The sequence below is a fragment of the Prunus avium genome, chromosome 4 (genome assembly GCF_965620075.1).
Source record: "Prunus avium chromosome 4, drPruAviu1.hap1.1, whole genome shotgun sequence".
In the NCBI taxonomy this organism is placed as follows: domain Eukaryota; kingdom Viridiplantae; phylum Streptophyta; class Magnoliopsida; order Rosales; family Rosaceae; genus Prunus; species Prunus avium.
Genome location: NC_142287.1, coordinates 34,968,215 through 34,982,975, shown reverse-complemented (window position 1 = coordinate 34,982,975; position 14,761 = coordinate 34,968,215). Strand labels below are relative to the sequence as shown.

The window sequence follows — 14,761 nt, the reverse complement described above, 5'->3', positions numbered from 1 at the left end:
TCAATAGTCTTTCAATTCTCCATTTAGTATCAAATTGGTCTTACCGTCAAAGTCTGTCAATTTTGTTGTTAAATTGAGGTGTACCCCAAAACCACCCAACTCCCAGCCTTCTTCTGGTTCTTCGCCCAACAGATCAAATCAAACTAAGAAAATCAACATCCAAGAAATAAAATCAGAAAACCAAACCAAGTAATCAATCAAAAGAATCACATCAAAAACCAACCCGCCACTAAACCAAATCATACCCAACCATTCTTCAGCCACCCAACTTCCTCTACACACCCAACATTGGTTTCACCACAGCCCCCACCCCCAGTTCAACCACCATTGAAGCCACCCCTATCACCCCAAATCCACCCAAGATTAATCTCCCCATCCAAACCCCTACTGTGATAACTAATCAAAATCAATCAAAAAATTGAAAAACAAACCCAAATCTCAAAGAGAGAGAGGAGAGATTGATGGGTATGTGGATTGGATATTTGGGAGATGTGTGTTGATTCAAAGGTGTGGGTTGTTTGGCCATATGGGTTTGGATCTGGTATCAGATGATGTAAGTTGTTATGGGGTGGGGGCTGTGGCTGGTGAGTGGACTACACAATAGGTGGCTGGTGAGATTCGATTTTTTCAATTTTTTAAAATAATTTTCTAAGTTTTATAATAGTTTGCTTTAACTATTATTTATTTGTTAATATTTTAATTTACATGTGGACAATTTTACCCTTCAATTTTACGGCAAAATTGATAGACTTGGGCCTTCATTTGAGAAGATGTGTTTTGGCAATTCTATAACTTGGGCCTTGACCAAAGTACTTGATAATACTAACTTGGGCTTACATTGATGCCTCACGCATATTTCCCCTTACATGAATGCAAAATTTAAAGTTTACACCCAAATATCTACTCACTCCACCCAACAAGTCCACAGGGCCACACTAGTATACCACTCTTAATCTAACAACAAGCAATAGGATCTTAAACATAATAAACCTAAGTAGCTCGCCACACTACACCATGACTCTTTCAGGATAGAAATAAAAACAACAAATTAGACAACACTAAAAAATGTTATGCGAATGGTAAGTAATGAACTCTAATAATGCAAACTACAAGTCCACATACAACTCACAAGATGAGTCCACCAAACAGAAAATTGTTTGGAAAAATGGTTTTGATTTACACTTGCCACATAATATTATTAATTCAGAGTTCTATAATAGACCACGAGTTTTGATTTAAGATTACGGTGAATGCGTATAAATGCATGGATGCTAAATATAGAGTTTTATTAAACTTGCTATATTTCTTTTAGTGACAGAACATTATGGTAGGAGCATTAATTCATTTTGGTTGAGGTTAATTATCGGCCAAGGAAGGAATCGATGGTCACTGCAACTTCTAATTACAGTAGGACATGTTACCACCATGTGCATAATTACTTTCCTTTACCTATCAAGATAATTTTTATGAATTAAATCGTATTCGTATTGGGATTTCTTTCCTAATAATTAGTTGGTTTTTTTCCTGTTTCTTTATGGATGTGTATCTCTCCTATTCCTTCTTGAATCAGAGTTACATCTATATATAAATAGTGTGACCCTACCTTTCTTCTGCTCTCTAGTTTGTATCCAATCCAAGTTTAGTTCTGCAGCCGCGATGAGACCTTGTGATAAAAGTTCCCAATCTCATGGTCATGGTCATGGTCATGGTGGTCGTGGTGGTCGCCATCATCAGTCCTCCTCAAAAAGATCAAAAAGATCAGCACCCGGAAAATCAATATCGAAATTAGTGGCGAGTAATATTAATCTTGATGATCTCCCTGAATTTGTATTACTGGAAATTCTATGTCGACTTCCTTCGGAATTTGCGGTTCAATGCATGTGTGTGTCCAAACGTTGGTTCAGTCTCATTTATAATTCTTATTTTTTTCGTCGTGTCCAAAGTGATAAACCCATTACACGCACTGTCATTGTCCCGGATACACAGCACGCAAGGACGACATTCTTTTCTGTGTCTTCGGAGGAGCCTCCTCATGAGCTGGTGTTCAAAACACCACCACGTGAGTTCTCTCTGAGTTTCCTCCCTTGTTTCCAAGCTGATTGTGATTTTCTTAAAGGCGAGCCATGCGTGGTAGGAACATATAATGACTTAATTTTGTGTTGTGCAACCACGCATTATCAACGTGATTACTACATCTGCAATCCACGCACCAAGCAATGGGAGGCTCTCCCTTGCCCGCCTCGACGCGGACATCACAAGAGGGTAATGGTTGGATTCATATGCGATCCCAACTACAAGTACAAGAATGATCGAAAGCAAGTAGAAGCAGAAAGATCTAGGAGGACTGTCAATATTCAGCTTAATTATAGTATTATTAATGTTGAGTATAGGTACAAGGTTGTGCGAATAATTGATGATCAATGGGAACGTCCCGAGCATTCCTCCCGTTTCTTCTATATGGAGATCTTCTCTTCTGAGACTGGTAAATGGAGACAGTCACTTGTTTTCAGCCCGCGGAGGTTTTGTTTTACTAGATTGTCTCCCTACCCTGGGGTTGCTCACAATGGAAGCTTGTATTGGTTTACTGATACTAATCGCTTTATGGTTGGGTTGGATCCCTTCACTACTCGTGACCAGCTTTATATAAATGATACTAGTAACTATTGCTTTCGTTTCATTGATGAGCCTGAAGACGAATCTCGAACAATGCATTTCCTAGGTGAGTGTGGAGGAGGGTGTCTGCGGATGTGCATGTTGCCTCATTACTGCGATCTTAGTGGTATGAGTGTTTGGGAGTTCAAAGACGATGGTCGTGGTTATGTTGATGGTCAAGTCGACGGGCCTGGAAAATGGTGTTTGGTAGACAAAGTTTGCCTGTTCCAATTAGTCCCGGAAAATCCACTCCTCACTAAGTGGGATCGTGAGTCCTCGACAAAATCGGTTATGGTGCTAGCTTTCGATCCAAATAATAAGGATGTCTTGTTTCTACATTTGTTTGGTCGCATTGTCATGTACAACATCCGTGCAAAAACATTAAAAGAGACCACTTGGACCACTCCATTCACAACTCTCACGCTCCGTTGGGCCGGTGTTTCTGTCTTCCCAGCCTTTCCTTTTGTGCTCCCATGGTGGCCGACGCCGATAATTACTAGTAGGGGGAGGCGACAAAGATTCAGCTCTAATCGTTTAATTCATCACACAGCGAAAGTGCAGCAACATACACCAGTTTCATCAAAGAGGCCAAAGGAAAATGGACGAAAGGAGGCGGTTGTGACTGCCGCTTCTTCTTCTAGGCGGCCCAGTAAACGGTCTAGAAGGTAATTCAATGTAATTTTGTATATATAAGCGGGAATGGCTGGCCACAATCTGAGTTTGATGTGAGTATATATAATGTAATCCTAGTTAATTAGGCTAAGCTAGTTTAGAACTTATTAAGACTTAGACCTTGTCGTCCTTGTAATGTAAGTAACACATGTAGTCTCTTCAATTTGCCACTCATGCAACTACATGTGTTGCTTGTACGAAATTAATCGATCAAAAAAATTTAATACATTTGTTCTAATGTTCTGTTGAAAGTTCACTTCCTATATGTGCGATGAGATACTCTAAACAATATCAAGAGAATCATAAAAACAAATCATACTCATTAATCTATGAACATTGTAGAGGAGCAACTTTAGTAACTGTGCAACCCCCCATCATGGCCAAAGATGGAACTCAAACTTAAGTGCTTGTTTCTCCTTGTGCCATTTGGGCCTCCCTTATTTCAAGTGCTACATATTCAGCATCGTCAGACGGACGATCAAAATCCACAGTCGAGAATGAAGCATCATGAACACTGAAAGAAGGTGAAGTGCCTATTGACAGTGAAGTTTCAAGAGAAGCATCCAACGAGAGTTGTGCCAAGTGAGGGTGGTTCCTAAGAGCCAGGTTCTTCCTGGCCTTAGCTCTCCATTTTTTCAGCCCTTTAACCACGTTCTCAGTGAAAACTGCTTTTCTCATTGATGTGCCCATCTGTGTGACCAAAGCATAGAGAGGCAGAGTGACATAGCCACAGAGGATTTGCACAATTACACCCATGCCCAGCCTTATCACAATATCCTCTGTTTCATGGTGGAAGCATGATCTTAAGCCAAACTTGTACTGTTTTTTGAAACAATCAATTATATGCAATTAATTAGTAAAGGGAATATACCATTTTCAAACTTCAAACAACATATCGGATTAAAATATGTGCTTACTTACCCAAGTCCATGTGAAGAATGCCAGCTGAAAGGAATTCTGCAAGATGCAAACAAATTTAAAAGATTATCTTCTTTTCTTAATTCCATTATTATTGGCTTTAAAGTTATGATTGAAGACTCACCTGAAACAGTATGAAGTGCAAAAGATGGAGAAGCAATTGAGGCCAGTTAAACCAGAAGAAGTGATTGCTGGGCTTCACAAGCAAAGTTCCTCTAACAACGTGAGATTTATCATGGCTGTCAAGGCACATCTTAGTTATGATGCCCTGTAGCTTTGTTCCAACCAGTAACAGCATCTGTAGGTGTGGCATAGAAGAAGAACAAAGCATATAAAAATTGCAACTCTTTTTTTTTCTTTCTAATATCTAATCACAGCTTTAGTTAAGTATTAAAGTTGATTTTTCTCACCACTAAAGGAATAAAGGGAACCCATAGATAATTGTAAAAACCTGCAGAGGTGCAGCAAATGATAGAGTTAGCCAAATTAAAAGTAATAATTTATAACTGGATTCATTTGATTAATTAAATAGATTCATTCAGGGCATGTTACCATGTGCATTGAAGAATATGACAAATACCGAGAACAACCAAATCCACCAGCTGCAAACAAATTAAAAAAAAGAAAAGAAAATGCCAATGCTTGCTTAGTTGGAGAGATGTGAAAAAGAGATAAGCATCAAGGTCTTATGATCATGAAGAGACATCTTAATGAAGTTTACCTTATCCCCATAACCACACCAAAATCCTTCTCTAAATTCCTTCTTATATATTTTTGAAAGTTAAAATGGCTCCCTTCTGCAAAATGAGCCTACAAACAGCACCCAAAACTTTTTAGATTGAACCAATCAAATGAGTCATTCATGGTGTGTTGACAGATTAATACCATTATGAATCCATGCCTGAGAGTGAAGTAATCCGATTTGGAGACAGAATTAAAGAATTGTCTAACAAAGGAAGCCTGCATTTAAAAGATACGTCATTAAACTTGCTATATTTCTTGTTTATTAGTTACAGAACAGTATGTTTAATTAAATTTAATTGAGTTTAATTACCGGCCAACGAAGTAATCGATTGTCACTCCAACACTTCAAATGTCGCTTCCCAAATGAGGTTTGATATGTGAGCTGAAACCTCCTTGGATCTATATGTTATTTGCAGTAAACACTAATTAATGTCAGAAAAATGTGGTTAAAAACTCAAATGGACCCGCAAAGACTTGTATGCAGATATCTATGCCACCCATTCATATCCCTTGAAAGCTTACCGTAAGAAAATTGATACTCCAATGTTCTGGTTTCTGCCTCCCAAGACTCCCATCTCTTCATCTGGAAAACAAGACAATATAAAATGTTCACAATAAAAGTCAACATAGTCAAACTTTCCCTTTTAAAAGCTCAAAAGAAAGAAAAAGGAGCCAAAGATTTCTGAAGTTTGTTAGAGTTCACAATTGTGGAAGTCCCTCCACAATTTCCCTTACTCTTTTTGAAGTTACAATACAACTTGAGTTTTATCTTAATGTTTGCAAAAGTCAAAAGCAGACAACCAAGCTTCCCATGCAGAACATAGGATTAGCTATTATTTAGGCAGCGGAAAAGTAATGGAAACTTCTGAAAAAAGCAAAGAATTAGTGAAATGAATGAGTTACCTTGGCCATACCAAGAGCAAAGGTGAGGACGCAAGATGAAACGTGGAACATAGCAAGCACAAAAATTAAGTATTGCAGCTCATATGCACCTTCCCTCGACATCAAAGAAACTTTTCCCTGGTCAGAGCATTTGGTTTCCTCGACAGCATGACCAGAGGTGGAGCTCTTGCAAGGAAGAAAAGATTCACCAACGCTCTTTGGGATGCATATATTTGCAATTGGCTTTTGGCCCACAGTTAGTAGCAACGATATGAACCCCAACAGCATCAATTCTACATGGAGGGACAAACACAATCTCAGAACAGAAAATAATAATGTAGCATTTCTTATGTTACATACGTACCCATCATTTTATATTAAGTTAAGCTTGATTCATGTTGTGGACTCTAACCTGATTTGATTTTATCAAGAGCCTGAATGAGAGACTTCCTCTTTAACCTATGAAAATACTGCACAAATATTTCAAGACAAAAACAAATGATCACCTTGCATTGCATGGATGGAAAGATGAAACAGAGTTTTATATATATAATTATAACATATACCTTGTGTAAGAGATGAAGCAAATACTCGATTATTATGGAGATCACTATCAGAACAAAGACAACAGTAGCCACAGCCCATGTTGGTGTAGCTTCAAGTGTGTTTGCAGTTCCCTCGTCTCCAGCCATCTCTGGTCTTTGCTCTGTTTCTCTCTCTCTGTCTCTCTCTGTCTCTCTCAAGAGCTGAATTGGGTTGGTACAGTTTATAAGCTAGCTAAATGTTTCAGAAGGAATTAAATATACACACCAGGGTCCTGGGCCCACTAGATTTCAAAGGGCATGCTAACTGGTCATAGAATAGGAGCTTTTTCAACATGGGGTGCGCCATGTTTGACTCTTCCTCGACCTTGTACTGCATCAATGACGTGTCTGCACACCTCTCATTCTCTTGCTACAGTGGCCAGTGGTTACTGTTCTGCTAGCGGTCGTATAAAAAGACAATACAAACTGTACATCACATGTGAAAAAATACTGAAAATTATACACAAGAATTGTATTTTACAGATCCAGGAAGATTTGTTTCATGATGTGCGGTGTGTGCCTACGTTGGAATTAGGAGATGAAGGACTTACAGTCCTAAGCTGAGCTTTTTTTAATTTCTTGATTTTTCACGTGATTTTTTATGTTTATTACTCAACACGTTTTTGTGATGTAAATTTGATATTACACAATATGTTGGTTTTTCATAGACATGGTTGTGGGTTTTGACTTTGAGGACCACAAAAAATATTTTTCAAGGACACGGGATATCGTAGACTCTCTCTCTCTCTCTGCCTTACTATTCACTGTTTACATGTCGAGTCTGATGCAACTGCGGGAACCTTCTGCTTTGTGCTTATTGCTTGTACAATATGAATTCCACATCAAAATATGACTTCATTAAGTCCTGCATGAATGTTACAGAGCTCACAAGGGGGACCAATGAACAGCTTTTCTTTGGACCAGAGTCAATCTTATACAACTCTTTGTTTGATAAAACTATTTATACCATATTTATCATTATATTGTCAACGGGGCATTTCTCTTGTAAGAAATGTGATACAATGTTGTTGTTTGCCTTGGTTGATGAAGAATCACCTCCCCAGAATACAGTAGCATATTGATCGCTAATTGATTTGGACAATTTATCACTTTGGTTCAATAAATAAGAGAGGAGAATCAAAGGGTCAATGGTTTCACTTTCGTTCACTATGTTCTAACTTGTGTGTTGTGTTCCGAGAAACTGGTGAATGAATAGAAAGGTGTGGAGACCAATAAGATTGTGAATGCAATTAACAAGAAATTAGCAGAGATGTCTCTTTCTTTTCTTTATGAGGAGAGGTCCCTATATTAAATATATATGTATGTATGTGTTATTAGTGAGTCATTGCATGGACTTTTTAGGTTGAGTTTCTTGGATTGATGCGACTATATACTATATATGGAATATTCCAACATTCAAAAATTTAAGACTTTCGATTCCCATTTCCAGCAAGACATGGCAATGTTACGTGGGAGAATCACAAAGGCAATCTGTGAAAAGCCAAGACAACTGAACCCAGCAATAATTCATAATTTTCTATTGCTGCACATTCTCTAACAATAACTACATCACAAAATTCTTTCTTTAGAAACAACAAAATACGAATATAGCAGGGAACTTTGGAACAGAAGAACAAGCATCATATGAGAGGCCCCTCTTTAATTAACAATTGTAATTGCGTAGATAGAATTTGCTCCGTTTGGATAGGCCCCTCTTTCCAACAGGGCTATCATATGAGAGGCAATACATAGATTCTACAAACTCTGTTGTTTTCAAAGCTGAATTAACAATACAATCAAAGTCACTTGAGGCGCTTAGTTACAATTTTTACCTCGAAAGTTAAGTTACATAAACGACAGCACACGGATAATCTGAACAAAATCTCAGTTGCCAAGAGACTTCACCCGTACATAGCATAATTATTGACATTATGGTAACATTCCCTGCAAAACAATGTCGACAGAAGTAAGAAATTCATAATATAAACTTCAAGGGGTAAAATACTATACATACGCATAGAAAAACTCATTCTGATTCTCAACGGAAAAAGAGAAATTCAAACAAACAAAAAAGACCTAACAGCTAGATCTTCTTCATATTAACTAGGGTTACTTGTATACGATTTTGAATCATATATTTGGCCACAATAAGTTTCATTGGGTTTTACATGGCACCAAAGTTTTGACACCACTGCAAGAGTAGGTTTTGATGCTAGGATGCAAACAAAACAAAAAATAGAAAGATTGATAAAAAGTAGACAGTTCAGCACTTACTAGTTACTGCCTTTGATCATCTGCAACAAGCCATTGTATCATCGCTATCCTTGTAAGCAGCTTTCCATCCTTTCCCCACGCCAGTCAAAAGCCCATTCCTATACATAAACACACCCAACTCACAAATCAGATTATCGTAGCCATCAATCTTAGAGAAGATTAAATGTCCTGTCTACCTCTACAAAAGATACGATATTACAGCGTAATGTTGGAAAGAGGTTGCATACTTTGGTACAGGTAATTCCAACTGCTGATGTCATCAATGCAGGCTTTGAATGAAACTGCACTCCAGGATTTAATGTAGATGCAGTTGAGGTGGAGTTGCTCTCTCTGTCTGGGGCACGTTTTTCCTCAGACAATGAGAAACCAAAGAGTCTACAGCTGCCTTTGTATGGTGAAACCGCATCCTGACTGCCACTAAATGTTGATTGACTTATTACAGGATGATTTGAGATACCATGTTGATTGTAAAAATTCTTGCCCCCATGATCTTCCCTGCTGAAGCTGCGTTCACAAAATGAGGATGATGCTTGCTTTCCACCATCTGATTCAGAGACATATGGAGTTCGTTTTGTAACTCTCTGTTCCTCCTGGTTATGACCGTTGTATACTGAATTGAATTCCGGGCCTGGATTCATTGCTTGCTGGAACATTAACACAGATGATGGTGATGAAACTTGCACAGACGAGGCAGATGGGTGCACGTGTGTATTATTGCTTTGCATCATGGCAGACCACCCATTTCTAAAGCTTGGCACCTGAAAACCATCATAAATTCCAGGGCCACCATATTCATGAGCCTCGTTAGTAGTGGAAGCTCTTCCATATGGTGGGCTTGGAAATATTTCTTGACCTTGCAAGACCTTATGGAATCGGAATGATTCACCAAAGCCTATGCCGGTTGAGGTAATCTCAGAGTCCGCAAGTGACTTTCTGAGACCATTACCTCCAGCAGCAATCCCAGAACCGCTTGAACCATGAAAACCCCTCCTTGGTTCAGATGGATGTTGATTCTGACCACCTAAACCACCGAAATGAGTATCAAAACCCAAAATTTCTTGACCTTGCAAGACCTTCTGGAACCTTAAAGATTCCCCAAAGTCTGATGCTCCAATCCCATCTGTAAGAAAAAAATGTTACAATCAATAAATTATGTTGCAGAGACAGTGTCACGATGGAATGTTCTAATCTGAATGCACGACATACTAGGAACTGGAAATTCTGTTTTTGCTGCAGACAAGCCACTCCTGGCCCTCTTCAAACCAGCTGCCATTAAGCTATGGGAACTAGAAACAGAACCAGATGGCTCGATTTCCCATGGGGAAACCCTGCCATGCTTACTTGTGTCTATATCATCCCACCTTACCTGCACGAACAAAAGAAAAGTTTGAAACCAATATATCTAGTGCTAATGGCGTGAACTTATCACCTAGTAAGTTAGTATTGGCATACTACAGAGCAGAGAAAACATCTTTTGTGATATTTCGGTTAATACAACTTTCAAGGCAGTGAAAAATAACTCAATAAATCTTTGCAGTTCTAAAGACTTGACAGCTACAATAAGCAACACCGATGTCTATGTATGAAACATTAAAAATATTCCTTCATTTCTGAATATGATAGGGTTCAAATAATCAAGACCCTGAGTTTCTGTCCTCGGGGCTATGAGTAAGGTGTTTTGTTCAACAATTAAGACAAATGTTGTGACAAATACAAGAGCAGATTTATCTGTTCATAGCGTGATTTAGCCAAAAACTGTGCTAAACCCTCAAGACATTTCATGATAAATACAAAAAAGTGTTATTAATTCATCCTGATTTTAACATGGTGAAGATGTCATACAATTTTCGTTATATTTTGCCCTCTTGTCCAGTGGCCCAAATGCTTCAATTCTTGTTAAAAAAAAGGCTTACACCAGATTTGTTCATGAAATGGTTTTGCGAATCTTAAATGTAAAATCAACAAAGTAAACATACAAACAACTTACAAGGTGGGGGATTTACATTTACCCCTACCATATATAATATTATATATTAGTTTAGAGAACACAAAGTGCGGCAGGAAAGCAGTAATGCATGCTCATGTAAAAGTTTAAGATACACAAGGTCCAAATGCTTTTGATGAAAAAAAAAGAGGATATATATAGAAAGGCTCTGTTAAAAGTACGTACAACTAGACATCTCCATTTTGAACCAGGCCATCTTACAGGATCCAATTCACTAATTCCAGTTATCAGCCCAGTGTATCTGCCAAAAATACATTTTAATTAAAATTTGACTTTAAATCCTTCAACTATGTCAAATTTAAGAATGCCAAACCTTCGCTCTGCTGCATCTTCTGTTTCGAAACGCATTTTGAACCGCATTCCAGGTGAAAAGGAATGATCAAGGCACCTCAAAAATTTACGGGAAGGTATTATGAATTCTGATGAGCTGGCTCTACATGATTAATATGGAAAATTATAGGGAGAACAAGATCCAAAAAGACAGATGGGTCTAAAATCATAACTTTCAAGATTACTTTAAGAATATGTTAAATGAATGAGCAGCATATTACCTTGGATTGTAGAAGATGTTAAATGCATTCTTCATGGATATAGCATTCACCACATCCGTGATAGCGCTATAGTTTAATTGCTGGCTACAAAGAGTTGGATAAGTAGCAGACCCTTTAACCTGGGCTGCCCTTCTAATTCCTAGCCTCAGTTCTCCGTCATCACCCCTATTATAAACATTGTATGAGAATCATGAATAAGGGCATCCAAAGTTTCTTGAACCAAAGGATTCATATACCTGAGAAACAGCACTGCATCTCCAGAGACGAGCTTCTTCTTGTTCACAAACGCACTCCATCCAGTGGTGAGCAAATGCCTACGTGGCTGCCCTACTCAAGACAAGTGGAAAGAAGAATAAAAAACAGACAAACACTGAATCTAAAACATTCCATTTACAAAGTTCATAATAAAACCCTAATAAGATTGCTATTGTTTCATGAAGAGATAAACCCCAAACTAATGAATACAAAACATGTCATATCTTTTGGCATACCCCTATAAATATGTCTGAACCTCCACTCCAAGCCATGCAGATCCTTTGCTACGAGTTCTTGTGAAGGCCTTTGTTGATTGTAATCCTACAAGCATAACTTAGTTGTCTCAAAATAAAATATAAACTTGTACTTGATTAGACTATGAATCAGTTATAAAAATGATTTCAGGTAATAGAAGTCTCAAACAGGTTATGCTGAACTACATGTTGGGGGATAAAATGAACTACGACTACCAGGGGAGGAAAGCAATCCTCGGCTGCACGACGAGGGACAGAGAAGCCTCCATGAGTGCTAGTATCAGAAGCAGTAAGGGTTTTGCAGAACATATGGGGTGTGGTTGACTTCCCAATCGCTTCAACATCCTCCTCCTCACCATATGCATCAGTTTCCCCTTCCCGCAGTTTGTGTTCAATTTCCTAATCAGATTAATGCAAAAATGAAGTCACCCCAATGTTCAATAGACACAACATCAGATAATCACCAAGAAAAGTAAAGAAAACGAAAAAGACTTGACCCCCAAATGAAATTGAATGCATAATAAGTAGCTGCTTCAAAATGTCATGGAATGACGATCTTGTGTTGTTTGCTAAGAATGCCAATTACCAAGATGGAATAAAAGGAGACAGACAGATACTAACATATAATCTTTGAAAATGCCAAAGCGGGAAAGAAAGCCAGAGAGAAGGTGAAATTTACAAAATTTGGGTTTTAAATTGTTTTGTTTGCTGAGAGATGAAATGCACTAGAGTCTACTGTATGGAAGGCTCACGTTTCTGAATGACTTGTGACAATTAAACTGAGCTTTAACTTCCAAAATCACAAAAATTGGTAACATCATAAGGAATTTCAACAAACAAAAAAAAAATCTGTTTTCAAGCATTTTCTCACAAACCAACCAGAGAATCAAAACCACAACAAAGCCCACCTCACTTTCAGGAACAAGTGAAACCTGCGCATACACATCGTCGGTACCAGTCTCAGCCTGTGTGAAGAAAAAAACCCAGAAAACTTGAGGACCCAGATAGCAAAAACAAAAAAGGCATCAAATTTCACCAAAACCCAAAAACCGAAAGCATTGTAGAGAGAGACTCACATGGAGCTTGACATCAACAACGCGACAGAAGAGGTGAGGTGGGAGATCATAAGCCGAGGCTGGAAAATCAGAGACTTGCTCCAAGTGGCCCTGTGGAAGATACACTACCAAACTCCCTTTCTTCGGCAGTGAAATCAGTGGGCCCGCACACGCGTGCCACAGCTCGAAGCACACCGAAGCCGAAGCCGAAGCGTCAGAAGCAGAGGAAGTTGAAGACGAACCAGACGACGGCGTTTCCTCGTCCTCCGTTGCACTGTTCAGATCGATTAGACCCCCCATGTGGAAATAAACAAAAATTGTACGGACCCAACAACAAGGAGAGAATGAAGAGGAAGAAAAGGACTCTGCTTTTGCTGTGGTTCTGCTGTTTACAATATGAAGAAGAGAAAGAAGAAGGAGGTGTGTGAATAAGAAGAGAGCATAGGAGGAGGTTTCATGTCTGCATTTTGAGAGATGTGGGTGATGAGGAGGTTGTTAATTAAGTGCAACTTTGGCATTTGCTAAAAGAAGCTCAAAAAGACACACCCACAGCCCACCTCTCTTTTCTTTCTCCCTTTGCTCTTCTGTGTCTTTCTCTCTCTGCCTGCTTAATTTTCTTTTCTCCTTTTCTTTTCTGCTCTTTTCTTTTTCTTTTCCTTCTCGAGGGTGAGAAAGAGTGTACTACTGTTTGTGTTGTGTGTGTGGATTGTGGATGGGCTTTCGGGCATCAAATCAAAGCTTAAAGCTTTTTTTAACTTTGAAAAGAGAAAAAAGAAAGCAGAATTTAATAAGCAAATCACATAATTAATATGGGGCTTTGTTGCTGTTCTCTTTTCATATAAAAAAAAAAAAGATTAAATTTTTTCTGTCTGCAGGCTGAGCTGCACTGCAGCACTTGCTGCAGCTGCTGCAACGCTGCAACTGCTGGGTGTGATGTGTGGCAGAAAGACAGTGTGAGAGAGACACAAAGAGAGAGAGAGAGTAATGAAAGTGTGTTAATTTTTTTCCAATAAAATATCATGGACTGAAAAGTGGAGGAGGGTCTGTACGGCATCCCCTGTATTTCCGGGCGGATGTCTATTCTGTCCCCTTCTACTCCATCAAATCTCACTCGTATCCCCTTCCTTAATCCTCATTCTCTCCCTCCCCCATTTTAAATATTTAATATAAAAAGATTGCATTTTTGAGAAAAACAAAACCGAAGACCTCTTCTTCTTTTTTGGTCAAAACAAAAATAAAGACTTAGAACCCATCTTTTTTGTGAAAGCAAAGCCTCTACATTCTTTCTTAAAGCCTAATTGGGTTTGTCTCCCTTGGGTTCTTCTGATATAGATTTACCACTTTTGAAGCCATTGGGTTCCTTCCTATATTATTATTGCATTGTAATTTGGGATGTTTTAGGTTTTTTCTTCTATTCCTTTTATCTCTTGGGTTCAATTGATTTTTTCATAGCCAGAGCAGAGACTATTGGTTAAAGTGTTGCTCAAAGAAAGTTACAATCTGGGAAATCTGAATTGGCCAACTTTGAAAGACAACTTTACTCTTAGGACATTTGCTATTGTGGGGCAACCCTTCCTCATCTCACAATCTAAACTTGGGTGCTATTTAAGCAACCTGTACTTGTAAGCTTTACAGATTCAACTTTGGCAAGCTTTAGCTTTTTTCCCACTCACTGAGTTTGCTAAGTTAGAAAAATCCATGGTCCAACTTCAAAGTGATATCACATAATGTTTTACGACATTCTTCACTTTTGCTGCAAATTTACCCAACTGCTTTATTTGCCCATGTTTGGATTTTTCCATAAGAGTCTTGGGGCCTCATTATTTGCTGTTTCTTAGGCAAAACGCAATGTCAAATGTGGGTCATTATGCCTAACCAATTGGGGGACAAGTAAAAGACGTCCCTTCCCATTTCT

General features: G+C 38.5%; 2 protein-coding genes across 2 annotated transcripts; both read right to left on the bottom strand.

Annotated features, from left to right (window-relative positions):
- Positions 1-3,619: 3,619 nt before the first annotated feature.
- LOC110770407 (MLO-like protein 12) lies at positions 3,620-6,619 on the bottom strand. The gene is made up of 12 exons (XM_021974549.2): positions 6,435-6,619; positions 6,281-6,338; positions 5,890-6,161; positions 5,509-5,569; positions 5,297-5,385; positions 5,128-5,202; positions 4,964-5,052; positions 4,795-4,844; positions 4,653-4,693; positions 4,367-4,540; positions 4,246-4,281; positions 3,620-4,143 (listed from the first exon to the last, which is right to left on the bottom strand). Exons 1-12 carry the CDS (start codon positions 6,558-6,560, stop codon positions 3,724-3,726), a joined length of 1,491 nt encoding a protein of 496 aa, XP_021830241.2. The 5' UTR covers positions 6,561-6,619; the 3' UTR covers positions 3,620-3,723.
- Positions 6,620-8,079: 1,460 nt separating this feature from the next.
- On the bottom strand, positions 8,080-13,911 carry ETT (Transcriptional factor B3 family protein / auxin-responsive factor AUX/IAA-like protein). Its single transcript, XM_021974536.2, has 12 exons — positions 12,868-13,911; positions 12,700-12,756; positions 12,008-12,190; positions 11,774-11,858; positions 11,519-11,609; positions 11,283-11,447; positions 11,045-11,164; positions 10,897-10,972; positions 9,933-10,092; positions 8,954-9,846; positions 8,727-8,824; positions 8,080-8,396 (listed from the first exon to the last, which is right to left on the bottom strand). The coding sequence occupies exons 1-11, from the start codon at positions 13,144-13,146 to the stop codon at positions 8,771-8,773; spliced, it is 2,163 nt and encodes a 720-aa protein (XP_021830228.1). The 5' UTR covers positions 13,147-13,911; the 3' UTR covers positions 8,080-8,396; positions 8,727-8,770.
- Between the last annotated feature and the right edge of the window lie 850 nt (positions 13,912-14,761).

What these genes read in the sequence shown, in the direction of transcription:
- LOC110770407 (XM_021974549.2), bottom strand. Translation starts at nt 6,560, where the DNA reads ATGGCTGGAGACGAGGGAACTGCAAACACACTTGAAGCTACACCAACA. An exon ending in TCTTGATAAAATCAAATCAG is followed by an intron (nt 6,162 to 6,280) that starts GTTAGAGTCCAC and finishes CCCTCCATGTAG; the next exon opens with AATTGATGCTGTTGGGGTTC. An exon ending in CATTCTTCACATGGACTTGG is followed by an intron (nt 4,144 to 4,245) that starts GTAAGTAAGCAC and finishes TTCAAAAAACAG; the next exon opens with TACAAGTTTGGCTTAAGATC.
- ETT (XM_021974536.2), bottom strand. Translation starts at nt 13,146, where the DNA reads ATGGGGGGTCTAATCGATCTGAACAGTGCAACGGAGGACGAGGAAACG. An exon ending in AACATCTTCTACAATCCAAG is followed by an intron (nt 11,165 to 11,282) that starts GTAATATGCTGC and finishes TTAATCATGTAG; the next exon opens with AGCCAGCTCATCAGAATTCA. An exon ending in AACAGAATTTCCAGTTCCTA is followed by an intron (nt 9,847 to 9,932) that starts GTATGTCGTGCA and finishes TTTTTCTTACAG; the next exon opens with ATGGGATTGGAGCATCAGAC.